Genomic DNA, 27,861 nt, shown 5'->3' on the forward strand with positions numbered 1-27,861 from the left:
TACAAACCACATGAAGTAATAGTTATCCAGGAGGGCAGATTTATTCTGTCTCAGTTTACAACAATTTCCTGCATAAATTCAACACATTCATTATGGCACTTCACAGTATAGCTGCTATAGAAACAGGTCTTATTTTAACTGATCACAACAGATCTTTGACATTGACTTTAACTTGGTCCTGCATGCCTGAGATAGCTGTTATACTACCACTGTACTATAGATATACAATAAGGTACATCAGCATTGCATCTGTGTGACTAATACACACGGTGCTTCACTACAACAGTCTCACCTGTGGCCTAAATAAGTCACTGCAGACTTTATTTGCAATAATGACAAAGTACAGCCACATGAAAAAGTTTCCTAAAGTGTAGTGATGATCATAGATGAAAAATATAAGTACACCCTTGCTGCTTCCAGAGGACTTTTCAAAGACTAATCAAACGCACATAACTTGGTCATGTTTTATGTGTGACCCCTGCTATGAGAGCAGTTTTCCTAGTCTTCTGGCCTGGAGCATACAGGTGCGCGTTAACACAATGCCAAGCAGAAAATACATCAGCAATGAACTTGGAGGAGCAACTTTTGCTGCCTATGAAGGGTTATAAGGCAATTTCCAAACAATTTGAGGTCTTATTCTGCAGTGTGAAAAATATCCATGTGGAAAACATTCAAGATGTTTTAAGATTCTAATGTTCTTAGGTCGGGAAAAAAAAAGCTAAATCTTAAACCCTACATATCTTAGCATGTTGAGGTGCATGATAGGACTGTTAGAGAAATACTTAACAGGTTTGAGGGGTTGTCTGGAAAAAGCATCTTCACTATGAAAAGACCGCAGTGTTGTATCAAAATGAACCACAAATCTTTTGGAACAACGTTCTCTAGACAAAAGTATGGATTTCTGGCAAGACTCAAACATCTTATGCCAAGCATGGTGGTAGAGCCAAGATGATGTGGAGCCACAGGACATGAACACCTTGCAGTCATCAAGTCAACCATCCTTTATACTAAAGTATTCAACTGTGTTAACTGTAAGGCCATCTGACAGAAAACTGGCTCATCGACAGGACAATGATCACAGCAGCAAATGTTTAACAGATTGGCTTAAGAAAAAAAATTAAGGTGTTACAATGGCCTAGTCAAAGCACAGTGCTCAACCTGATCGAAACACTGTAGTCAGACTGTAATAGAGCATGGCAGGAGTTAATGTCTGCAAACTTCAATGAATAAAAGTAATGATGGAAAACGTGCGCCCACACACAAATGAAGAGGGTGTACTTATTTTTTTCGTGTTGACTGTATCGACCATCAGAGAAACATTTTTCTGTTATCACGAACCCATAAGTGTGGAATAGTTACATGGTAGTAAACATCTGATCTCTCCGGAAATCCCCCACAGCTGTGGGTCCGTGCACCGTGGTCTCTGTTTTGGTTTACCCCTCGGTTTGGTCAGAAGGTCCATTTGGCTAACGCCTCAACCAGCACACAGGAACCCACTGGGGCTCCATCTGCACCTTCTCCAGCACCATCTGGAGCTCTGCTAAGGTATTCACTGGGTCCTCCTTTACCAATACATAGTCCACCCAGTGGCCATAGCACTTGTCCATCTTTTCTGCAGACTGTTTCATTTCCTGAAGATCTTCCTCCTGAGGAAAAACAGGCAGGGAAGCCGATTACTTCCACTCATTCAGTATTGTAATTATTTTACATTAACGGTATTTTACCAGGATTGATCTACTATAAATCCTTATGGTACTTTTTGTTAGGGTATTGTTGTTGTGACTTACTGTGATCCCTGCACTGAGTGAGGAAGAGGAGCCAAACTGTTTTCTTTGACAGTCAGGGATGCGAGGTTTCACGAAGATGATAAATGGTCTGAACTCGGCCGTTCGCAGAGTCTTCAGCGCCTATATGTTGTGAAAACATTCACCACAGCATGCAGTTAAACCTTGTAGTATGCAACACTACAGTCATTTACAGATTACGAAGTAATTCATGACTGACAAAAATAAAAAATATCCAAAGTCACAAAGCAGAAACTTAAACTAAGATGTAAAATTACAACCACTAATTTGAGGATGTCAGAGTTTAGGGTTTTATGGATTCTGTCAGGGGTGTCCAAAGTGTGGCCTGAGGGCCATTTGCGCCCTCTGACTGCAACTCAAGAATCATACAACATTTGGCCCCCATCACAGGTGGTTAATACAGATGGAGACTTAATTATTAATTAAGGCTAAATCTGCCTTTATTTAATTTAGTAAACTCAGCTAAATACAGCAAGTATTTTGTAAGTGACTCAAATCCTGTTGTTACTCCTGAGAACGAACAATTGTTTTTTTGTTTCCTAGTCAAGCCCATTAGATGCCTTCCTTTCAATAAGTGTGCAAAATCCCTTTTTCATTTTTAATCTACAATGCCTTTCATTCCCTGTTAAAATTGTAACTATTTTGTTTAAAATATTGCTTACTTTATTGTTGAATAGAAAAAAAAACCATGTTTTGTCATTTAATTTTCAAAAAAAGTGACATTATTTTGGCCCATGAGGTCATTTAAACTTAATGATTTTGACCCATGTGACAAAGTTTATACATTTTATAAGAACTGAATAATTGTACTGGTAATGACCCAGTCTTTGTTCAGAACTAAATCCAATTGAGAACCGAACAGAAAACTGTTCACAGACACTCCATCCAATCTGACAGGGCTTGAACTATTTTGCACAAGATAATTAGCAAACATTGTCTCTAGATGTGCAAAGCTGGTAGAAACACATTCAGCTGTAATTTCAGCAAATTAATTTGTATTAATTAGTAATATCAGGTTCTACAAAGTATTGACTCAGAGCGGCTGAATATAAATGCACAGACAAACAGAAGGGTGTGAACACTTTTGCTAGGTACTGTGTTTTCGGATGGCTGTAGAGGATGACAATCACGATACTAACCTCTGGTTGCACATCTACTAAACAGACCTTATTCTGACTCAGAACTTTATGAATGGACTCCAAGCTAGTGCCATACAGATTCTCCTTATACTCTCCATATTCAATAAATCTGAAGAAAAAACATAAATTGCAGAAATTGGTTTGCACCAGTTAAAACACAAGTAGTGTTTTTTGAAAAATTTACTTTGTGCTTACAATAAAAGCAAAAGGATTTACTGAAATTATTCTGGCTCCAGATCAGAATACTGTTTGCATATACTCACTTCCCATCCTGGATGTCGGCCTCAAAGGCTCCCCTGCTGATGAAGTGGTACTCCACTCCTTCCCTCTCATGAGTCTTTCTGGCTCGGGTCGTGTCTTCAGGGCAAGTTTGAAACAGCCAGAAGGAAAGACGAGATGGCGATAAATGCATGTTTCTGAATATACTGGATGCATCAACTAAATGATCTATTTTATGCACAGAAAAGGCCATTTGGAATGAACAGCATTAGGTATAAGGACATCGAGTCAAGAAGACCTACGTGGCACAGCCAGACCAAACCATCGAGGATTCTCTGCAATCACCTTCTGTTTGAGCTCGGTGATCCGAGCTCCTAACGAACCTGTGGTCCATACAATGATTGGTTTAAACATATGCAAAAATGCAACCCTAATATGTACATCCACTTATCCAGTCTGCTGCAGTACCAAATACCTTCTTTTTTTTTAATTCAGCGCCAGCTGCACTGCGGCGGACCTACCTATCAGTACTATAAGACGGGGCTTCTCTCCGGGGTGTGGCAAATATTGCGAAACTTCCTCATAAATCTGGAATTCTGTCTGATGGGCGTCCAGAGTTTGGGCCTCTGTTGGTGAACCCTGCCGTTCTTTTTTGAGTCGGAAACTTCTGCGTAAACTGGCTGTGGTCAAGACACACAGAAAGAGGACAGATATTGTTGACTTTGGACAAATTGCTGCAAACTTGTTATCTTTTTATCTACTTGTATTATCTAAATCCCAGAAAAGATAAAAACGTGTTGTAAAATGCAACAAATCCTTAAATATATAATTTATTTCATTTAAACATATTTCAGTTTAGATTTATTTTGGGATAATTTGGAAATACACACTTTTAAACAGTTAAAGGCAGATTCTTGCAAAATATGGCATATATTTCTTATGAAGTTAATACTTCTAATAAACCATGCTGTTGCTGTAAGAAATCAGGCACCATTTTCCAGAAATACAGACTTAGGAAACGCTGTTGCCTTAAGTGGGAAATATTTGCCTCCCAATATGTTTTATATATGCATTCTGTCAGGTAAAAGGCCTTTTAAGGCACCAACAACTATACGGAGGGTGATGGGGACATCTTGATAGTGGAAAATAAAGAGAAGAGTGGGTAAAATGTCAGCTAATCTTAACTGATATCATTACAATATTCATGAACAATTTTACAAATTTTACTGATATTTTGCAGCCAAACATAAAACTGTTAATTTCTTTATTTTGTAGTAAATACAATATAGTTATTTAACAAAGAAAAGCTCAGTTAAAACTGGGTTGAAAAGTATTTAAGTTTGTTGCATGTTATAAAAGTTTCCACAAATGTGTTTAGTGCTACATTCAATTTGCCAAACTGATCCAGGAATGATGTCAAGCCAGATTTTTATGCATTTTTGTTACAAGCTGGAAAACTAAAAAAGTTGCTCGTTGACTAGGCCAATTCCTTTCAGCAATACAAGTCGACAGGAGATGAAATCAGCAGGTGACTGGAATGTGATAAATTTCACCCTGATCAGGCCCAACCTGATAATTGGCTCTGTATTTTTTTACTGATCAGTTACTGCTACATACCACTGTGCTACCAGGTCACAACAGCCTCCACTACTGAGTAAAGTGCAGAGATGTAAGACCTTAATTTTAAAAGGAAAGAGTAATTTCTATAACATGCAAAGACATGTCTGTGTTTCATACAGGCAGCAAGAAACTAAGAGAGAGCATAACTTTCATCAGGTAACAGGAAGCCTGAATGGAGAACAGCAAAGTTGCTCGTTTTATAATAATTAGCGTTCAACCTCTTTCTGTCATACAAACTAAATATTGGAAGCCACTTGGAAGAGTTAAAGTAAATACATTAATTCTCACACACATTGATACTGATGTGTTAGCAATGCAAACAGTTATAAGTGAAAATATAAGGTGCTAAAGATAATTTCAAAATGTTAATTCTGTAATAATTTTGTCTTTGTTTTAAAATGGCAAAACCATGTTTTACAGTGATCACATTCCCACTGAAAAACTAACAAGATTATTCAAGGCTTTAGAGAAAGTTGCGTTGAACAACTAATAAAATAATTAATGATAGCTCATGACAGAAAGACTCGAGAAAATATATTTTAAACGCTGTTTATACATCTTATATTAGATGTCGGACTCAACGCTTCAGATTGGTGCATCTCTAATAACAGAATTCTATAGATTCAAACAGACAGATTTGAATAATAAACTAAAATGCATTGTTAGATAACTAGGATCAAATTAGCTTTGAATCTGTCTGTATGCTGGGGTTGAATTGAACTTTTTTTGGAAAGTGACTTGAGACAATATTTGTTATTAATTAGTCCTACATAAATAAAGTGAACTGTAACATTTTAAGAATTTGGTCTTTCTCACATGACTTACAATTGTATCTGTATGCTACATATGTATTGCAACGTACCTTAGCAATAAATAAAGTAATGAAATACATTTTAAGAAATACAGAACAAACAGAGCCACATCAAATCAGACCTCTCACTCTGCCCCATTAGAACTCATATCCTGTCCCATACATCACAAGACAAACACAGCAAACACCGTAGGAAACCAGTAAGAGTACCTGAGTAAAATTCCCATGAGAAAGCATGGCCACAGAAGGCAGGTGCTGCCTTACTCTTGGGAGAAACTACAGCTCATATTAGACCATTTATTTCACCAGTTTCAATCACTAACACAATAGGAGCTATGAAGCCATGCATGCTGTGTCCACCTTTCAAACACATGGAAAACTCAGCTGGAAGTTAGCATAAGGAGCTGCTGTTTGAAACAGCCGATGAGATGCCATCATGGCCCACAGTGACAATGTGAGAAGCTTGGTGGCTGCAGCATATGACACAAAAAGCTTGATGCTCTAATATATTCTAACAAAAATCCTGTTTGTTAGAATAAATTAGCTTAAAAAGGTGATGCTTCAAAGAAAAAAGGCTGCCCAAAAGCACAATAAGCCATACAGTTGCTTCCTATGAAAACCATGACTTCAGAAAATAGAAAAAGGACAGAAATCCATCTAAAATGTGTACATTAATAATTATCTGCCTGCAGCAATAATGCATTTTTATTATTAACCAAAACAACTTAGAAATATTCAGTGAGCCATGTGTTACAGATGATGGTAATTAAAGCCCCGTTTAAAACTGTGTTCTAAATCAACATGTGTGTATGTGAATAAACTGTAAAATCCTCTGTTAGTAAGTGCAAAAGAAACAAAACTATATCGGAAAAGACTAAAACTAGATTACAAACCATTTCCTCAACCCATTTACTCAAGTATGTTCCTCAGGTGCTCCTTTATTCCCTCTATTGGCAAACAGATATTCAGCTTACATAGGTATTTATTCTTCATGTTAGAATGGTAGATGATTGTCAGGAAACTGATTTATTTCCAAGTAATACAAACATATTAGCTTCAGTTTAATACATTCTTTAAATTAATCAAGTTGTAAAAACTGTGAAAGACAGATTTAAAATGGAAAACGGTACTCTGATATATTACACTATATGCTATAAAAAGTCCCCTTGCTGAATTTGCTGCTGACAGAAATGTACCAAACCTCAATCAACTCCAATAAAGATATTAGGACTGAAGAATTAGGTTAATGCTCCAATTGTTTAAGTGTGTATGTCTGATTCTCACACCTCATTCTTCAGGTTTCAGCAAACTAACTGCTAAGAAATGTGTTCAGTAAATGATTACCAAGTTACCAAGTAGGCATTTGAAAGCCCTTTTCTATATAGACACGTTTAAAAAAACAAACATTTTCTCAAAATATACATTACCAGTGGGATTTTTGCATCAGGTGGAAATAAATTCCACCGTTTTGCTATTTTTTTTAAATCTGGAGCAGCTGATCTGGCACATAATTATACCCAATAAGGATTGATATGTATTTCACCTGCATTTTTCAAGGTTAAATTCGGGAGGCACCTAAAATTAGAGAACCTACTAGTATCCATTACAATTCAGTTTCCATCCTCATTACTCTACAGAGACTGCTGATCACGTCTTTATCAGGGCATAGTAGTTGGTGCAGTCTGCTGGATTTTACAAAAGGTATTAAGCGATGATCTACTTATTCTAAAATTATAAAGATGTACCTCAAGGCTCAGTATTTGGCCCACTCCCTTTTAATGTAAACACAGTTAGCCATAAAAATTTAGTAAAATATTTTGTGCTTATTGTAATGAAATGTTTGTAACAATATGATTTATTCTTTACAGATATAATGCATCTTTTCTCAAAACTTTATTCATGAGTCTTTTTCAAACAGCCCACAGTGAAATTTAAACCATCAGACAAAGAGGAATGTGTTTAGCATAATTAGCATAAAGCATAATTATTCCACCTTTATGGGCAAAAGTAGACACAAACCATAGCCCATATTTGTGTCCTAGTGCAGGTTTCTGGATGTATGCTGATTATATAATTTTATATGAAGCTCATGGATGTAACTGGCTCCTTATTAGGAGTCTGTTGCAGCATAGTTTGAAGAGTTATGTTTTTTTAATTGACCATAATGATTTAAATCTAAAGATTAATGTGTAGCTTATCAAACAAGTCTAAGAAGTAAAGTATCTTGGTGTCATATTGGATCTTATTTAAAAATCTGACACCCAATGTTAGATTTCATTATAGCACTCATTATTAATTACTTTGTTTTGTATCGTCAAGTCTGTTTTGTATTGTAAACCATTTATAATATCCTTTAATCTTCTATGCAATCAAAAGCACAAGATACTTTGCAGAAGACCTAAGGGTACAAATGTGAAGTACATGGTATTTGTGCATAACACCTGTCCCTATACAAATAAATAATTAACATTTCTAATCAAAAGGTCAGTTATAGTTCAGGGTTTTAAAAAGAAGCAGCGTGCTGAAGCAATGGTGTTTTATCCACTGAATTTAGAGGATAAAGATGCTACTATCTGTCTTAACCATAAGAATTTAGCTTATCTCTGCAGATAGTTTGTTCCACACAACGGTCCTCTTTAGAAACCTGTGTGCTTTGGCCACTGAGCGACAGCCTGGAGATGGTTTCATCTGGAGCTCACAAATATCACAGGACATTTCTTTAAATTAAAGAAAGCTTAAAGAAGAAAAAAAAACACCTATAATGGATAAGGAACAGAAAAAAATACCCACATTAACACCTTAACAATAGTCTGAAGCCTCTAAAAGAAAGAATGAATTAGCACACAGACTAATCCAACATGTGACGTTTCAGATGGCATGCTTCCTCACCTACGTCCTTTCCATTCAGAGCACCTTTACTGTCACAGTCTTCTGTGGGACAACAAGCAGGGAGAGATAACAGGGTAAGAAGAGGGTGGGGATGCTGCAGAGGGGACTCGGAGACAAGAGCAAACAGCAGGCACAGTACAGTTACAGTAAGGAAAGATGAGGTGTAAATAAAGTAAAAACAAACGCTTTAAAGCAAATTCATGATCCTGTACGAAGGAAGGAACTGAATCATGATCCGTTTCTGAATTTCAGGCGGGTCACTGGAGAGAATTTCATAACGATATTAAGGCATGGAAATATGGTGATGTTGGCCCAGAAGCGTCAAACACAAACACAACAAAACATGAAAATTATAAAACACACAAAGAAGAATAAAAACATTCAGTTAAAATAAAAAAGTCAAATTGTTTTAAGTATTTTCTCAAAAATCATAGCATTGTTGTATTTTCTGCTGTGTTTTGGTGATGCATTTGTGTTTAACACCTCAGGGCAGCTGTCACTGTCTAAGGATGGTGCATGTTGTCTAACATGAGGGTTTATATACGTACCTTTCTCTGTCTGATCATCTGAAGTTGGCAATGTGAGAGCAACACAAAGTATCAGTGTAGAAACTGTAATAATCAATGTTCTACGCCTTCTACTGTACATAATACATTATTTTCCTCAAATTCACATCCATCTTAGAAACGTCACATCCAAGCAGTCATATCAGGCTGGTGTGGATCTGTCAAACTAAGTTCTGGTGAGAAGTTTAGATATTCTCATCGTCATAAATGCCATTAATGTTGGGCTTGTAATATGTTATTTCAAACTAGTGTTTTTCCCAGAATCCTATAATTATACAAAATACAACAGGAACAAATTTAAATATAAGACAAACATGGCTTCTACACATAGTCGAGAAATATGCTAATATGTTTTTAAAATACACTGAAGTTGTTTATTGTACAATGTTCCCACACTGGAAAAATATGTAATCAGTTTTTTCCTAAATGATGTCTGAGTCTGATGGTAAAATGTACGACTTCTCCAGACTTAAATTTCCATCGTTTTTAGTCTTTAACATTCGTTTTACTTAAATTGTCCCAGATATGTCTACAGCAGACAGGGTTTTAAAATGGGACCTGGCAAAACGAGTAGGAAGGAAGGACACAAGCAAGGAGAAAAAGGAGAATGGAATTAGGACACAAGGAAGTAAGCAAGGACAGAAAAAAGAAAGGAAGAAATAGAGTTAGGATGAAAGGAAAAAATGAAGAAGAAATGAAGGATGCAAGGATGAGAAAAGGGAAGGAAGAACCCAAGGAAAGATGGGAGGTAGGACACAAGGAAGAAATGAAAGCCATAGAGAAGGAAGTAGAACACAAGAAAAAAGGAAGGAGGGAGGACTAAAGACAGGAAGAACCAAATGTTTAAACATTGGGAAAGGGAATTAAGTCTAAAAATTTTTTTTTCATGCTCTTTTTGTATTCATACATGTGCAGACCTGAAAAATAGTTAAATCAAATTCCATACTTTTTCAGGACTTTCCAGGTGGTGTAGGAAACATGGATCTGTAGGTCTATAGAAGATTATCTGATTCACCAGAAACTCATAATAAACTCATGAATTAAAAATGTCTCCTAAACCTCATCTACTACAACAGTTTGGGAATTTGGTTTAAATAAGAGAAAAACATAGATTTGCTTTTGTTTCATCTTCTCTTTAAATCAGATCTTTCATTTTTTTAGAGATTAAACCCATCTTTTCTGCATACATAGATTGGATTGGATCTAGAACACATGGGATGTAAGCTTCATGTACATTTGAAGTTTTAGGTCATATGTGATGATTATTCTGAGTTCGTTGAGGTAAATAACTCTTACATGTTGGAGCCTTGGGGGACAGAGGAGCAGGGAGGGAATTCATCTTCATTCTGTATCTCAGACGTCTAGGTGAAAACAAAGAACCAGAACATTTCAATTACAAAAAGGGAGAGTTTATTATACATAAAAACCGTAAATATGATGTAATAAACACATTATAGGACAAAGCTTACCTCTCCTGAAACTGCGTGGAGGGGATGAGGGCAGCACGCAGGTTGCAGTCGCCGACCTTCTTGGCTTGCCACCAGGTGGCGTCCTCCTGGCTAACGACCTGAAGAATGTCCCCTCTCTTAAAAGGAAGTCCAGCCTCTTGACACGGTGTTGCTTTGTCCTCAAAAGGTGTGTAGTCAAAAAGAGCCCGAAGGTAAACCTTTATTGAGATCAAATAAATATTTTACATTGTTTCACAGAACAAATCATTTAATATTTTAGGAAATACATGTTACGTGTGCTGGATGAATGGACCAGAAATAGATGGATGGATGAAACTAGAAATGGATAAACATGAATATTACTCTGCTCTCCTTCAGTCTGTCTTCTTCTGCCACCGCTGGGATGATTTTCAGCGTGATGGAGCCTTGGGACTGGGACTGATAAGAAACCAGCAGAGAAACATGGTCATCATACGTCAGCAGCAACACCAAGTAAAACTGGAACTGTGAAAAAAGTTTGTTTTTCTTTACCAGGATCTGACTAATTTCATCAGGCCTTTTGTGAGTTATCAGGTTTCCGTTCACCTCTCGGAGCTCATCTCCTACGTGCACCAGGCCTAAACACATACACATTTCAAACCACAGGCAGCTGATGTGTAGAAACACATCAGTGGAGTTTATTTCCTATTGGCAACAAGTCAATAACATCTCCATAGCAACAGCGAGTCATTTGTAATCTGGAAATATGCAATTTTGTGGCCATAATCTCAAGGACTTAAAGCATGTTGACAGTTCAATTGGTCACAGTTTAATCTCCTCACTGCTCTCTCCATGTAGAAACTCTGATGAAATCAACGTCTGATATATATGAGAAAGAGATTACTTCTGTAGTTCGCTCTATAGTAGCTTTAGGATTATTTACATTTGCCCCCTTTCCTGCAGCTGTCCTTTTGAATGTTCTTTTTTTTCCTAAAAGAAATGAAAGATTTTATAATTTAAAGCGCTCACCGCTGCGGTCAGCCGCCCCTCCTCGCATGATTCTGGCCACAATTACAGCTCCTGTGGCCTCATCTCTCCGAATGGTTGCTCCCTATTGAAAGATGCAAAAAAACATTTACAACATATTTCCAATCTTTATCTCATCAAGCTAATACAGACCCTAAAAAATAAACAAAAATGAATGTTAAAATCTTGCAATAATGCAGGTTCTGATGTGTTTAAAGGCACTCATCCTCTGCATGAATGTCATGTTCATTTTCTGCTTTTACTGATGCATTTCCTTTTTTTTTTTTTTGCACGGTGGAATAACATCTTAACTTTATTCTTAAAAGTAAGAACTGGGAAGTTTGAATTTAATGTGTTTTTTCTCTATTTAACAGCGTCAAATTATACATACATACTTAAATATATATATATGCATACATCCTCACTAATACTTGGTTAAAAGTCCCTTAACAAGCTGCCCCTTAACCACAGGCTTTAAGTAGCCATCGACTAGCTTTGGTCGTACATCCGGCTGGATATTTGACCACTCTTATTGGCAGAATTGCTGCAGTTTATTTCAACTGGTTGGTTTTCTGACACGGACCCAGCTGTTAAACATAGTGGATACATTTTTGATATTGTTGAGCTTGGGGTCATTCCAGGAGCTTAATGTTAACCTTGCCCATTCAGACCAGTTATGATGTGTATTTGGGTTAATTGTCCTACTGGAACACCAAGTTATGTCCGGGTTTAAACCATGTAGCTGGTGATTGGAGGCGAAGAAGTCCTCTACTATTGTTACCAGTGCCATTGGGAGCAAAACAGGACCTCATCATGATACTACCACCAACATACTTACAGCGTTCTTAGCCTAGGTTCCTCCAAACACTGTTTGATCGTGATTGTGACAAGTTAGCTCAATCTTTATCCCTCCGGCAGTAACTTTTTTCCTGATACATTTAAAACCTGATGAGTTTTTGAGCGTTCATTATCATTCCAACCAATTTTACTTCATCTGAAAGTGACCGTTTAGGCTTTAATCGTGGACACAGATGGCTGTTCCAATAAGGCAATGGTCCAAAGCACATCAAAATTGATTTTGGGGAGGATGACGCAGGTTAATATTAAGATTCTGATGTCAGTCTCAACACAATTAAAAAAGTATTGACTATTCTTAAAAGCAAAGTCCTCACTGAAAACCAACCACTTTAAACTCCACTACTAGCAACAGTGGCCCTGCCAGAGTTCTGTCAGATGCTTGTTCAAGTTCAAAAATACTACATGCCTTCTGTGCAACTTGGTAAGAGTCATTTATCCAAATACAGTGTAGGTGTGGGTATATACTCAAGCCTGTAGGTATACATTTGACACTTTCTGGATTAGAAAAAATAATCTTAAATAAATCTGAAATCTTCCCTCACCAGCGGCTCTTTGTTCTTAACCAGACGAACGATCTTTACAGACTCTTCCTCAAACTCATCGTTCAAATCTTCTGGCAATGGTGGAAGAACTGGGTCAAATTTCTTCTGGGCAACAATGTCGTGAGCTGATAGCACTGCCTGCATGATCCAAACAGATAACACAACTGCATTAAGTATAAAACAGTGCAGAAAAAAATAATCGAATGTTGGAGAAGAAAAGTTGAGGAAAAAGCAAAAAGGAAACCGACAAGAAATAACCATCCATCTCGTTTTCACTTTTGAAATCATCTTTTATTTCCCCCAAAGCTCCCAAAAAAAACACTAAGCTGAACATGATTATTTATTTATAGGAAAAGTGTCAGTACTGTGTGTCTAGGGGTGGAGTGTGGACATCTCTGACTCTGGTATTATATAATCTATGACCAACTAAGAAAATTTAGAGCAGCTCAGAGGAGAGCAAATGCAAAGTTGCATCATACAAGAGGACCAAATTTAATTAAAAAAATGACATGTTTATGTTCAGTTTTTTTAACCTTGCTTATGTGTAAATGTTTGTGCAGTTACCTTCAGGTGGGGCATGTTGAGCAAAAGGAGAAGTTCTCGCTCGTCATCCTGGAGCGGTCCACTCTGCAGCTCTTCAGCCAGCTGAAAGGCCAAATCACACTTACTGCTTATATGGTTCACACTGTACTGCATGAAATATCACTGTCATACACAGAAAATGAACACTGCAATTTAAAGTGTTTGGAGGGAAATTTCACTGCACCTACATCCTCTGCCAGACAGGTGGCGCTGTGTAGGACTGGAGTGGGGCTGTACTTCTCATACTGCTTTAGCCGCTCGTGGATCTGCAAGAAAATAAGAGAAACTAAACAGATGTGAGTGTAAGGAGTCAAACAGAGACATTACAAGAATGTAGCTGATTTTTTTTAAGAAATCATGAATTTAAATGTTAGAGTTACTCCTATACATTTCTTCAGATTTTTTTTTCAAGTAAAACATATTCTCTAAATTATTTTAATCAGATGTGATATAACTGATTTTAGGTATGAACTCCAGGAAACAGAATGCTAAAATTGAATCAAAGGGAGCTTCAGAAAAGCTGGATTTTAACAAGGGTTTGCAGGCCTTTGAGAGCCACTGTATGTCCTCATGTTATGGCGAATTTCTGAGTTTACACCCAAAGCAGTTGTAGAAATACTGGGGAATACCATGGGTTACCATGGAGACTGTACACAGGTTGGTGGACAGACATTGTTGACCAGACGTCACAGTGATTTCTGAGGTTAAAACTACCATGCTGTCTGATACCATCCAGACATGAGAATTTAAATTTAGTTTCATTACATATTTTTATAGGAGGGCTGCACGGTGGTGCAATTGGTAGCACTGTTACCTTGCAGCAAGAAGGTCCTGGGTTCAATTCCTGGCCGGGGGTCTTTCTGCATGAAGTATGCCCCGTGCATGTGTGGGTTCCTCCCACAGTCCAAAGACATGCCTGTTAGGTTAATTGGTAACTCTAAATTGCCCTTAGGTGTATGAATGAGTGTGTGCGTGGTTGTTTGTGTGTTGCCCTGCGATGGACTGGCGACCTGTCCAGGGTGCCTATCTCCAGCAGCCTACGGGCCTCTCGCCCGTAGGCTGCTGGAGATAGGCACCAGCTTCCTCGCGACCCGCTTTGGAATAAGCAGTAGAAAATGACTGACATATTTTAATATTAATTAAATTACAATAACATATTGTAATTTGTTTAGCAGTAGTGGATTTTATTTATTATTGTTTTTTGGATGGTGTTTTCTCTTGTTAAAGACAAACTGTACCATAAGTGACAAAGTGGTCAACAATTAGCACAGAAATGTCATAAATGAAATTAGCATTTCTAATCTGACATATGTTTTACCTTCATGAGGTAACCGATGCTTTTCTCACTGAAGACGTCTCTGAGGAAGACCAGGTCCTCTTTGTGGTTGGCATCAGGGTGAAGATGAGATGTGAGAATGGCCAGAGTCTCATGCAGCCCTGCAAATAGTTAACAAAAATCACATCACTGAGTATTCTTTTATTATTTGTTCAGGTTCCAGTTTTTAAATGAATGCAAACCGGCAATGTGACAGCATCAGCCTTTTTATAAGCACATAAAAAGCATCAAAGTGCATGAAGTTGGTGGAACATTTAATTCAGTCGACCTGTGTTTGCAGAAACGATGGGCATGGCTTCAACCCTTCAGAGGAGGAAAAAGAGATGGAGGGAACAAAGAGGAAAAGGAAGGAAAGATGACCGACTCTTCTGTTATCCTCAGGCGTGGAGAATCACACCTATGAAAAAAAAAACCAAATAAAAATGTTTAACTTTTATATCATTAAATAAACAGCATATTTCCTCCTAATAAAATTAGACTTATATGCTCTGATAACATAAAACCTTTACATGTATGATGCTACAAAGGACAAAACACTAACATTTCAGGAGAACAAAACGATACCCGTGGTATCACAGGTATTGTGATGGTCCTGAATTCTGTCCATGCAGTTCAAAGGCAGAACTTTTATTTCAACAGTCAAACACATATGATGCAGTGAGCATTAGATGGGGGCTGGGCAGCTTCTTATACCTTAAAGCTTTAAACTGGAGAAATGTATTGATCCACTTCCAAATAAATGCCCCTCCCAACACTGCCTAATTCATGCTTTAGTTTATTAATAAGCATGCACAATAGTTAATTAGAAAAAATGTTTTTCTTTCAGTTTCATATACCGCTACAACTTCAAGGTCAACCTAAGCAGCATGCAGGTAGCGTATGAATATCCCCAAACTGAAGTGATGTACACATTTATACCTAATCTACAGCTGTTGTAACTTCATTAATAATTCATAACTATTGATTTTCTCTTTTTCAGAGGCAGAGATGGTTGGAACTTAAACAGGTGGGTTGTCAAACCCACTTAAGGCTTATACAGGAGCTTATTTCATGTTGGACTATAATTTTACTGCCTAAATTGATCTTTTGTTTTCTTCTTAAATTTTAAATCGTTGGCAATACATCCTGTAAATATTCGGTTGAGAGCTAGATTGCACAACCCTTTGATTCCGGAGGAGCTGTGTGGCTTTAATGTTGGCCGTGGACCAGAGAGTTACCTTTAAAGAGCTGCTGAGGGGGTTCCTGGAAGTTTGGTTTTCCTGTCAACATGTATTTTGAGGGTCTTTAGAAGGCCTTTATCCCCTGCATATATTCTGTTGGTGGCTGCTGTGGGAGTATGGGGTGCATAGCTGGCTTTAAAGAGTTATCTGGACCTAATTTTACCTAAATGTGTCTGCATTTATGGTACATAATAGAGTTTGTTCCCAGTGCAGGTTGGACTTCGCTCCTGCCCTTCTAAGGACAATTAGAGGGCAAAACCTCTGCCATGTTGTGTGGGTGTGGCTGCACAATAAAATTTTTTCCTCAGACTAGAACACTGCTGCAAGAAAATGAGCAGTATTGGTGGTTGTAATGGTCAGTCAGTCATTTTCTACCGCTTATTCCATAGTGGGTCGCGGGGGAGCTGGGCCTATCTCCAGCAGTCTATGGGCGAGAGGCAGGGTACACCCTGGACAGATCGCCAGTCCATCGCAGGGCAACACACAAACAACCATGCACACACTCATTCATACACCTAAGGGCAATTTAGAGTGACCAATTAACCTAACAGGCATGTCTTTGGACTGTGGGAGGAAGCCACGCATGCACGGGGAGAACATGAAAACTCCATGCAGAAAGACCCCAGGCCGGGAATCGAATCCAGGACCTTCTTGCTGCAAGGCAACAGTGCTACCAACTGCGCCACCGTGCAGCCCCACTGTGCCACCGTGCAGCCCCCTGGTTGTAATGGTTTATATGTCTATATAACAAAAACTGCCAAAAAAAAAGCAAAAACTTTTTGGCTGCTTCTCCTGCACTCCTTTTAATTTTCATGGCTGTGGCTGAATAAATCCAAATACAGTATGTTGAAAGACTTATGTCACCACTGTGATTACAAGCCATCTGTGTGAAACTGCACAGCTGTGTCATGACCTTTACCCTCTGTCAAAGACTAAGCCTCAAACCAGGCATCAATAATAATACTCCTAGACTGATTCTGTCTAATGCTGCCGGATTCATTCATATTACAACACAGAGCATATTTACTAATTGACAATTGTTAAAGATGCTCAACTAAGGTGAGCCCAGTTTGTTCACATAAGCTAATAACTCAGCAGGGGCAATATTGCATTCTTTAAAACATATTGGGATGAGAATTAGTGACAAACAGTTGTCTCCCTGAGAGAATCGATAAATGCAGTTTTGATGTTTCAAGTTCTAGCCAATGTAATTATTTTGCACTGTTCAGCAGAACAGTTGTAATACCAGGGTACACCTGGACAGGTATTAGTCCATCACAAGGCAACACAGAGACAAACTTATTGACATATTCACACCAAAGAGCAATGTAGAGAGACTAATTAGTCTAACACTGTTATATTCGGAATACCCAGAGAGAACCCATGCATGCATGGGGAGAGCATACAAACTCCATGCCGAAAGACCCCGGGGGAGGATTTGAACCCCACACTTTCTTGCTGCAGTGCTAGCAACTGTGCCAACCTACAGCCCCAATCCCCACTATGACCTTTAAGAACAATGTTTAGGCATGTTTGACTCATGATTTGTTCATTGAGCTGAATGTACAAATTTACAGTTTTTTCAAGTCTTCAAACAAGTGAGTTACATTTTTACTTAGCATTCTTAAAATATAGAAAATGTCATTTCATATGTTGTAGGAAAATCTTATAATCCAAACTCTTTTTGGCTCTAGTTTGAAAGCTAGTCAAAGACAATGCAGCTACCTTGCAGGCTCATACGTGTTTCTCTTGATTGAGAAAAGGATAAATGCATTTCTTTATAGTTACTTACCGTCACAACCAACACAGACATTTATGGCGTTAAAAGGCAACGCTGTTTCATAACTACAGTTGTTGGGGGGCGCAGCAGCGACACATGTGCAGAGGCTACAGTCCTCAACTTGGATGTCACGGGTCCGGTCCCGGCCTGTTGACCTTTGCTGCATGTCTTTCCCTCTCTCTCCACCTTATTTCCCGTCAGTCAACTTTTAAGATAAAGGGCACTAGTGCCACTAAACAGTTGACAAGCTTCCAGCAGCCTGCCTGTTTAGCAGCCGACTGCAGGCTGTCTTCCAACTGCCAACTAATTAACCAGCTAATATCAGTTTGTTATAACTTAACTTTATCAGTTTAATATTTTACTTAGTGCCCCTACACATGGCCCGTTCTGGGGTGGCCGGGCTCTAGCACTCGGTGGTTTGGTCTGGCCTCCCTGGCGGCCCTGCGCCGTTCCGGACCCTTTGTGGGGTGCTTTAAGACAACATTGTTGTAAATAAGCGCTGTATAAATAAATAAACTGAAACTATCTGTGTAGTTATGCTGCTATAGGCTTAGGCTGCTGGAGGACATAATGACCACTTTCACCCTCTTCGCTACATTCTCACACTACTCTCCAATTTTGCATTATTTGCTGTTATTTCAGCTTTTAACCTTGTTCTCTCTTTTCTCTTCCTAGAAGCTACACCTGGCCTGACTCTGTGTCCACCTGTGACACCTTTCTGAAGAGGGGAATCGTCCGAGCTTCTGCTGGCTCACCCTCTACCGATGATCCACATGGTCCTGTCTTTCAGTGTTTAACCCTTTCTCTCTCCTAGACATGGCAATTGACTGAGCTTTTACTGTGACTAACTATGTGCTCTCTTTAGACTCTAACCTTGAAAACTGGCTCAGAGTTTATCTGTTCTTTCTTTCTAGGTGAAACGACTAAAGGAGCTACATCCACTAACATTTACTTTTCCTTCCCATAGAAAGGACTCCTGGATCAGTGCTTCTTTTTTCTTTTTGTGTCTCTGCTCTGTTCTCTCAAACCGCCAGTTGGTCGTGGCAGATGGCCGCTCACACTGAGCCTGGTTCTGCTGGAGGTTTCTTCCTGTTAAAAGGGAGTTTTTCCTCTCCACTGTCGCTACTTGCATGCTCAGTATGAGGGATTGCTGACAGTGTGTTCATGACTGACGACAATGAAACTAAATGCAGTTTTTTAACCAGATAAACAAGAGAAATGACTGTTAAAAGGTAGAAAACTATCACAGAGGAATGAGTTGATGAGAATTCATTTGATTTGCAGTGCTTCTGCATTACATGACTTCCATTAACTGCATGGGGCAGAGTGTATACTTGGTAAATCAGCTTATTTTAATGTGGATCACACATGTTGTTAGACTAGAAACGGGCACATTCTACAAACATTGCATACAGTTAGTTAAAGCAAATGTCCCTCTACTGTTGACTTGTGCATAAACATGCGTGTAAGCCACCTGCTTGCCAGACTCATTCGCTGCGGAACAGGTCCCGAGAGGAAGACAAAGGGGAGGCGAGGTCTCCAATATGCTGCTGACGCCATCTGGCCATAACTGTGTGTGTGTGTGTGTGTGTGTGTGTGTGTGTGTGTGTGGCGTCTATCCACCACTTATGATACCACCCACATGTCTCATTTGACATATTTGAATCTGACAGATTTTATTTTCCCATCTATACCAGAGAAAATGAATCTCCAGCTACAGATCATGCTAAATAATCCCTAAAAATTAAACAATGTCTTTTTATTTTATTATTCTCACAAAACGTTAACATTTCCCAAAAATTTTCATTTCTTAATTCCCACTGTAAACTGTAACAGTAGTAATCGTGTTAGTTTAAAACCTAGATGTGAAAAAAAAATTCTATAGCACAAATATTAAATTATAATTCACATTATTATATAGAAAGCATAAGGGTTATGTGAGATTTTAAGAGTGCTTAGATAAAACACCAGGCAGAAACTAAAATGTTGAGCAGAGGAGGTCAGGAGCCAGACGGCTCTTAAGAGGCTTATAAGAAAATCACTGGAAAACACCTTCAGCAAACCCCCATTTGAGAAGCAGCCGGATAGAGGATAAGGCTGGCCTGAGCTCTCACTGCTGGAATAAAATGTGTCTTTGTGTCTGAGGGAAGGAACCCAACGTTTCAGGGCTTATTTCACAAAGCATTCCAAAGCTCTACAAGCAAAATGTTTTTATAATTTGATATAAAGGGTGATAAATGTCTTTTGGGTCAGAAAACCAAAGATCAAAGAGGTTTGATTCCTGGATGATGGGAAACGCTAAAATATAATAATATATTACAGTGAAAAGCTACAAGAGGACACAGATGGAGGGGCTACAAGACTACAGGTGTGGGTATGTTGTGGTACCATGTGCTTTCCATTTCAAAATGATGGATTCGATGATGCTCCGGGGAAAAGATTTGGATATTGCGTCCTGACTTGTACTTCTCACTAACTTTGTCCCTCACTTGTTTGGAGAGCTCCTTGGTCTTCATGGTGTAATGCCTCTTGCATAGTGGAGTTGCAGCCTCTGGGGCCTTTCAGAAAGGTAAGTTTATACTGACAGATCACGTGAACTGAGAACAATAATTGGCTGCACTAGAACTATTTAGGTGCTTCATAGCAAAAGAGGTTGGATACATATGCACATGCCAATTAATTTTTTTTCTCATTTTACTTCACCAACTTAGACTATTTTGTGCAAATCCATCACATAAACTAAGATTAAAAACATTTAAATTACAGGTTGGAATGTAATATAACAAGTAAGAATCCAATGGCGGGACTGTATATATGTGACGTGATCTGAGATTCAATTTAAGATTTTTCTGTTTCTTGGATTCATTTAGTCTTTTTTTTAAAGATTTTGTTATGTCAAAAATCTAAATCATTTCCTTAACCTTGTTTTGCATTAGTTTGTTCATATTTTAAGGGGGTTATTTTTACCTTTTTGCCTCTTACAGCTCTGCAATTGTTTGCTACTTGCTGCTTTTTTGCCCCAGTATTTTTAGGTGCTTTTGTGTATGTCATATGTATATTTGTCAATTTGCCAATAAAGGACTTTTTGGTGTTTCTTTTAGTGCAGTTTCTGCTGTATTCTGCTATTTGTTGCAGATGTTTTGTATACTTTAGACAACTCATGTTTACCTGTATAGCTGCAGTCATAAACAGGGTATCTAAAGGGCTTTAAATAAAGAGAAAGGAACAAAAGAAAAGCAAATTACATTACAAACAAGTAAGTATCACATAATAAAAAAGAAACAAAATGCTAATTTTCAGTTCTTGGAACACTGAGCAAGGAACTCTACCACAACCTGAGGAATCTATATGGTTAATATCTACCTGACCAGCAACTCTGAAATGTATTTAGGTCCATGATCATTAAATATCTTACAGACCCAATGGCAAGGATCAAAAAGTCTTCTGGTAACACAGAAATATAAAGTTAAGTGCCTTGTGAAACCCCACGTGCAATTTATAATTCCCAAAAGGCAAAAAGTAGTCCTGGTCTACAAAGTAAGCCCTGAGTCGACGTAGGGCAGTGTCCAACATTTTTACTCACTTGTTCAATTTGAGCCTGTTCTTTGATGTTGTCTTACATCTTTTTGGTTGCTTCAAATTTGGTTGCTATTAAGGCATTTTAAATATTTTTTGATTATGCAAAAGTATTTGTCTTTCTTTAATCTATAAGGTCCAGTTTTTTGATGGACCCACCATTGCCAGCAACAGCAGCCCTAACTATTCTGTGAACATCTTCCACAAGGTTTAGGTGTGTGTTATCAGATAAGAAAACCAAAATTGCAGCCTCCGTTCCAATTCATTCCAAATGTATTCAAGAAGGTTGAGGTCAGGACTCTGTGCAGGCCAGTCAAGTTTCTCCAAAACAAACTTTATAAATCTGCAGTGATTGGAACACCCAAATTCATTCAATTGGTGGAGTGACCCAATACTTTTGGCTATTTAATGCACATATATATATAAGTATAAAGTATATGACATTTGTATACACTACATGGCTACAGAATCATAAACCTGCCTTTGCAGACGTCTGAATCTTCACTTCCTACTAATTAAAACCCCTAATTTCGACTTTTACCTTCAACAATTCTCGTTATATTTCCACCAAGCGCAAATAAAGCCACCAAAAAAGCTCTGGTGCTTAATTACTGTTTTAGCCCAGTTGTACTGGACTGAAGCTGGGTATCAGTCAATCAATCTCAGGTGGTACACACCCCTCATTTACATGCAGCCCATTCAGTCATCAACATTTTTCCTTCATACATGCGCTGTCACACCTCAAACAATGAGGAGTTTGTCAAAGCTTTTTGCTTAAAGCATTTTATTTCAGCTCTGGCTTAGTCTCAGTGCCCTGGGCTGTATTTTTCCGCGTCGCTCATTGAGTCTCAGACACATAAATACAGGTTGAAAAGCGTGCAGAGGTGAGTGAGCGCATATTGAAAGCATCCTTACCTTGTTGAGGCTCCTCAGCGTGCGGTCCTCGCTCCGTCTTTCTTTGTTTCTACTCGACAGCCCAGCAGCAACAGATCCAAACCAGCCTTTGTTTCATTTATTTTTTATTCTCAGGTTCTGTCCGTCCAGTCCGCAGCTGAACGACAAACATTAGGTTTTATTTCCCCGCTCCTTCCAGCCTATCTAAATGAACCACCCCTTCCCCCCTCTGTCACTTCGCTCTCGCCTTGTCTCAGCTCTCCTCATGCTGCCTTCGGGGACGCCTCGTAAATTCACCGCTCACTGGTTTTCAGCGGTTCTTTCTTGTTTTAGATTTATTTATTTTCAGCTTTGGTGTTAGTTTAAAGGGTTGATTTTATGTTATTAAAAGACAAATACATTTATTTAACCCAAAATATATGATTCAATGAACTTAACTTTATTCAACCCAGATCTTACAAAATAACTTTATGGTCAAAAGATATAACTAATTTGGCTTATTTGGCAATTTTTAAAAGTTTTACCTTTATTTCCTGTTCAAAAATTCAGTTCAGTTTCGACAGATTAATGCTATATCTAATGTAAATAACTCAGAAAAATTAGGTATTGGGTGAAGTATAACAAGGATTTTATTTTCACCCCAGAGATACACAATAGATTGCTTTATGTTTAAAATCTATCACATTTATAGTGTTCTAAAAAAGTGCAAAGTGAATATTGTTAATTATACCAGATCATCTATTTTTAATAGAGAAATTGGCCGATGCCCACTTCTTATCCAGTCAGAAGTCCACTCAGAATGTTTTCTATGGATTTTAAGGCATAAAGGATAAAAATGTGCTTTCTGTGCACGCAAAGATTTACAATTATCTTTGCATCCAAACATATGTCTCTTACCTTTATGTGATTTTTAATAAACTCAAAAAGAACATGCTGGTAGTGGATGTTTATAGATTAAACATTGTAGGAGTTCTTAGTTTTGATGCATTTAATAAATGTGTAAAACAAAAAAGTTCAGCATTGATCAGAGCCAATCAAGGGAAAATGGAAATCTTCTGGCCTCTACTTTTTGAATGGGGGAATTCTTTGGATTTCTAAAATCTATTGTGGTATAATGGACAACACGTGCATCAGGTAGTATTCCGACAGTCCCCAAAGGCAACACTGTATGCACACATTCTGTGAACTGCATGCCTCTTTGGTCTGCTCCCCTCAAAAGCCTCCATCCCTCCCACCATCTCTCCGTCTCTCTGAGAACAGCACACTCTCTGGGTGATGTCTCATGGGGAACCAGCAGGTTGCAAATGTAGTCTATGAATCATCATGAGGCATGAAAACAGAAACGCACCAGTAACGGCTCCCACCGCCCTCCTCAGTCTCTCCATCCACTCTGTCCCTTTCTCTAATCTGCCTTTATCACTTGTCTTTGGTGCCTCTGCTCATTTGGCTGGCATGGCCTTAATGTGTTCAGACACGTTTGACTGTGTGAGAAAAGGCACACAGAACTGTTGCTGTTGCTCAGGGATCAATGTATTAAATGGAAGATGACAAAGCGTTTCATACTAGCTCAGTGGGTCAGACATAGAAGATGGACATCAGAGTTTTATCTGTGATCAAAAGGGATAAAACCGTGGGAGCCTTTTCTTCTGATCAGACTGCAAAGATGCAAGACTATATCCATGTGTGCAGAGGACAACAGCAGAAAGAGACACAATCTAATGGTAAAAGCTGTTTAATAAAAGAAGTTTCATGAAATTAAAATGTACAAAAAGATACAAACTCTTAATTATAAAGATCTAAAAGCTTTGATTTACGGTGTTCACTGAAGTGGACCAGCCTAATTTTAGCAATAACAAATCACATCTTTCAGATTATGTTTAAGCAAATACCTTCACTGAAGTTAAAATACATCTAAAGGTGCCACAAAATACTGTATTTATTCTCCATTATTTCTCCAGGTGGATTTATGACCCTGAAACCTTCTCCCATCTACCCAGAGGGTCAGAGGTCGTCTCAAACGTCAGAATCAGAGGCAGGCTCCTGTTGGTATTCCTGCCAGAAGATCAAAATGTTAACTAAAAATACAGCAAAAGGACAAGATGTTTCCATCCAAGTTCATGTCACAAACAGCAGACTCCACACTTATTGTCACCCCACTGTAAAGATGTGTGAAAAGCCTTTAAATAAATGCGGCTTTTGTGCAGTAGAATAATCTCACATTGCAAAAAAAAACAAAAAACACCACTTTTACTTCGAGTACATTGTTTTTTTTTCTCAAGATGTACTCCTACTATTAAAACTGTAATAATGACTTCTTCTCTCCATCCTGGGTCCTTCAGCTCACCCTACAGATATCCAGAGTTATATCCTGGTACTAGGATTTTCAAGGGAGGCTGATTTTGTGCCTAGGGAACCATTTCCGCATTGACTTGGCCAGATGTTTAGGATCCTTATCCTGCTTAAAAACCCAGTGGTGATCCAAAGTCCATCAGATATTTATTTAAAATGTTTTCGTACGATTTAGGAACAAGGACAGAGCTTACTAAGTTTCAAGAAATTCTGTGGGGCTCTTTGCCTTTTTTGCGTTTCTGATTGTAGGACAAAAAAAAACTTTTTTTCTGGTGTAGCTAGAATTTTTGGAGCAGTGGTTTTGTAAACAACAATTCAATTCAACAATTCAGCTGCGATGGACTGGCGACCTGTCCAGGGTGTACCCCGCCTCCCACCCATAGACTGCTGGAGACAGGCACCAGCTTCCCCGCTACCCATTATAGAAGAAGCAGCATAAAAAATGACTGACTGACAATTATTTCCGAACATAGGAAGAATAAATGAACACAAATCAAAGGTTGCATTTTTCAAAGAATTTCAGAGTGGGTTTACGCTTCTGCAATAAAAGATTAATCTACTTAAAGCTTTCTACACATCTTTATTACAGGTGCCAACACATGTGGGGGGCACAGTGGGTGTTGCAGTGTTATATTATACATTATATTAAATGTTTACTTAAAATAGAAAAGATGAGACTTCATGGCTCCTGCCATCAAAAGCATAATATATATTTCTTTTTGACAGCATAAAATCCGCACACTATAGTGTGTTCGCTCACCGTGTAGATGGGATTCTGGAAAGAGACTGAACCCTCATCCTGAGCAGCTTTAATTTGCTTTTGAAAAGAGAAATTAAGTCTTAGGGTTAGAGCAAACACAAAGATTGTACAAGGATCGTTCTCAGCTTGCAAACCTTTTGTCTCAAACTTTGATACATACCTCCATGGCTACCTGTGAGCTTAGTGCAGCGTTAGCGTCCTCTGCAACTGGGCCAACAGCCTCCTGTCAAAGAACACAGTTACATTTAGGTGCCTGATTCTGAGCACACATGATATCCTGAGTTTAAAGTCTAGTCACATCTACTTACAGAAACCTTTATTCATTTTTGTTTCAATTGGTTAACAGACCAACCTCAGGAGAAATGCCAGAATTAGATGAACTGGTGGGATTGTCCACAGCTTGACCACCCTCCGCATACAGGGGGTTACTAATGTTCTCCTGAGAAGGAATAAAATGGGCTCATCAGTGTTTACAATATCATGAGCATGAATGTCTTTAAACTCCTGATAGAACACATTTTCAACAAAAAACCCCATAAAAACACTAGAAAATACAGTAGCTTCTGGCAAAATATATTTAACAACACATCTGAAAGAGTCTTAATTGCAGGACAGTACAAGGAGAAATATCTGGAGTTCATTTTTCACCAATGAACAGGGTGAGGTGTGAGTGGAATAAATACAAAGTGGAGGCGAGGCGTGATCTTTGTTTATTGACCTTGTGTGGTTTAGCAGGAACAGAGGTGGCCGTCGACCTGCTGTTTGAGCCAAGCTGTCCTTCAGCTTCGTACGCCGGGTTCTCAAAGCTCTTCACCTCCGTGTCAATCATTGACACAGAGATGCAGGGAACCTGACCCAGGGCAGAAAATACAACCGCATATTTACACTGTTTATCAATCTGGTTTAAAGATTAAAATAGTTCTGAAAAATAATAACAAAACAGCAAGACACACTTCGTAAATATTAGGTGGGATTTATTGACAGCCAATACAAATAATTACTGACTGGATCTGAGTTCTGCCTCAATTCATCATCTTCTGTTTTTGGTGCATTTTGGGTGAATCCATTCCTGAAAACCATCAACAAAAATAAAGTTTGTAAAATCGCTGATATAGTTGAAAGCAGTGAAAGTTAGAAATGATGCCTTGAATTTTTGCACTTATGTCAAAAAAGCAGAGTTTTACAATCCATTCAGAAAAGATACATTCGTCTGGTTTTATTCTTAATTAGAGGTAACATTTGTTCCCTGTGTATGTCTCTTAGGATTGAACATTTTACAGCAACAACCTGGAGCGGATTTTGATTTTTTGTCTGTCCTACCTGAAGCTTGAAAAAGTGGGCATGGATGGCATGCTGGGTAAGCTGCTCTGCAGCCTCTCTATAACGTTGGACTTCTTCCTGAAGGCGAATACCAGAGCAACCAAAAGGGCCACAATCAGCACTGTCACCCCGATGGCTATTCCAACTGGCAGGAAGGGACAGAGAAGGACAAAAGGAAGAGACACACAATGAGGCTTGTTAATAGGGAACACAAGTAATGTTATTTTTGTCTCCTGTTATTTCTATGGAAATAAAATTAAACCTACCTGAGGATGCAACCACGTTGTATTCGCTGGTCTGGCAGTAGTCTCCCTTCCACCCAGGAGCACATCTGTGGAGTGAAAAAACAATAATAAATAAAAATAAAAAAAACACACTGCTTATATTCTGAAAAATGTGTACTCTTCTTTTTTTTTACCATTTATATTTGCACGTGCACATATATACAGCGTCCCCCAACTTACTGGCATCCCTGGCAAAGATTTGTAAAAACCGTTCACAATTCATAACCTCAAACAGAAAACCAGTTAGGTTTAGAGATTTTCTCCCTCCTTTACCATCCTCCGCCGTGCTCATGATGAGATAAACGTGAGTCCACCTCCAGCATTTAATCGCAGTTTCAGCTGTTTTTAACTTTTTAATCATCCATCTGACTGCAGATATGACTTCATTTAGGTAACTATTTTGCTGTAGCTATAACCTGACTTTTAAAGGTCAATCTTAATTGAATGTCATGTTCTCTTGTCTTTCCTATTTTGAGGAGGGGCTAAGAGAAATGGGCATCTGTGTGACGTCATATGTAGACCTCATGAAACAGGAAGTCATTAAAAGTTCCTTAACACGTTGATCAACACTGAAGTATAAATTACTAATTGGCTACTTGACGTTGGATCTTTCATTTATTTACTGTAAGACTGTGCTCTTGTAATAAAAGATTACCTATTTTAAGGCTTTTTCACATTTTAGTGCCAATAAATGTGGGGGCAGCTGTAAAACTGACTGCAAACTCTTACTTGCAAAGAGCCTTGTTGTCGTCAAAGTAGCACGTGCCTCCATTTTGACACTGGCATGGCGGTGGCATGGTAGGTGGTGGATCAAACCCTGAACAATCATAGAAATACTGAGTGAGTCTACAGCTCTGT

General features: G+C 38.4%; 2 protein-coding genes and 1 long non-coding RNA gene across 9 annotated transcripts in view; 1 reads left to right on the top strand and 2 right to left on the bottom strand.

Moving 5' to 3' along the window:
- Positions 1-16: 16 nt before the first annotated feature.
- Positions 17-22,501, bottom strand: LOC124874771 (MAGUK p55 subfamily member 3-like). 7 transcript variants are annotated; one of them, XM_047376286.1, is made up of 21 exons: positions 22,312-22,501; positions 20,989-21,025; positions 15,089-15,217; positions 14,803-14,921; positions 13,673-13,750; positions 13,467-13,547; positions 12,903-13,040; positions 11,506-11,587; positions 11,029-11,114; positions 10,861-10,935; positions 10,519-10,715; positions 10,346-10,410; positions 9,032-9,049; positions 8,484-8,525; positions 5,805-5,870; positions 3,685-3,843; positions 3,466-3,546; positions 3,208-3,301; positions 2,945-3,053; positions 1,788-1,907; positions 17-1,646 (listed from the first exon to the last, which is right to left on the bottom strand). In XM_047376286.1, the coding sequence occupies exons 3-21, from the start codon at positions 15,111-15,113 to the stop codon at positions 1,467-1,469; spliced, it is 1,815 nt and encodes a 604-aa protein (XP_047232242.1). In that variant the 5' UTR covers positions 15,114-15,217; positions 20,989-21,025; positions 22,312-22,501; the 3' UTR covers positions 17-1,466. The 7 variants fall into 7 exon arrangements, with proteins under 7 accessions (XP_047232242.1, XP_047232241.1, XP_047232243.1 ...); XM_047376285.1 differs by lacking the exon at positions 20,989-21,025; XM_047376287.1 differs by lacking the exons at positions 5,805-5,870; positions 20,989-21,025 and having other exon boundaries at positions 22,312-22,498.
- Positions 22,502-22,700: 199 nt separating this feature from the next.
- On the top strand, positions 22,701-24,601 carry LOC124874774. Its single transcript, XR_007039885.1, has 2 exons — positions 22,701-24,011; positions 24,249-24,601. It is a non-coding gene; the product is annotated as an uncharacterized LOC124874774 (long non-coding RNA).
- The window catches only part of lrp2b (low density lipoprotein receptor-related protein 2b), a 45,940-nt gene continuing 42,085 nt past the window's right edge, over positions 24,007-27,861 (bottom strand). Inside the window, exons 73-81 of the mRNA XM_047376294.1 lie at positions 27,733-27,820; positions 26,986-27,050; positions 26,720-26,864; positions 26,405-26,468; positions 26,118-26,249; positions 25,752-25,838; positions 25,560-25,622; positions 25,400-25,456; positions 24,007-24,342 (exon numbers count right to left, since the gene is read on the bottom strand). Of these exons, the coding sequence (XP_047232250.1) occupies positions 24,304-24,342; positions 25,400-25,456; positions 25,560-25,622; positions 25,752-25,838; positions 26,118-26,249; positions 26,405-26,468; positions 26,720-26,864; positions 26,986-27,050; positions 27,733-27,820 (740 nt within the window). The 3' untranslated portion in view covers positions 24,007-24,303. The remainder of the gene's footprint in view (positions 24,343-25,399; positions 25,457-25,559; positions 25,623-25,751; positions 25,839-26,117; positions 26,250-26,404; positions 26,469-26,719; positions 26,865-26,985; positions 27,051-27,732; positions 27,821-27,861) is intronic.

This window comes from Girardinichthys multiradiatus, chromosome 10 (assembly GCF_021462225.1).
Source record: "Girardinichthys multiradiatus isolate DD_20200921_A chromosome 10, DD_fGirMul_XY1, whole genome shotgun sequence".
Classification (NCBI taxonomy): Eukaryota; Metazoa; Chordata; class Actinopteri; order Cyprinodontiformes; family Goodeidae; genus Girardinichthys; species Girardinichthys multiradiatus.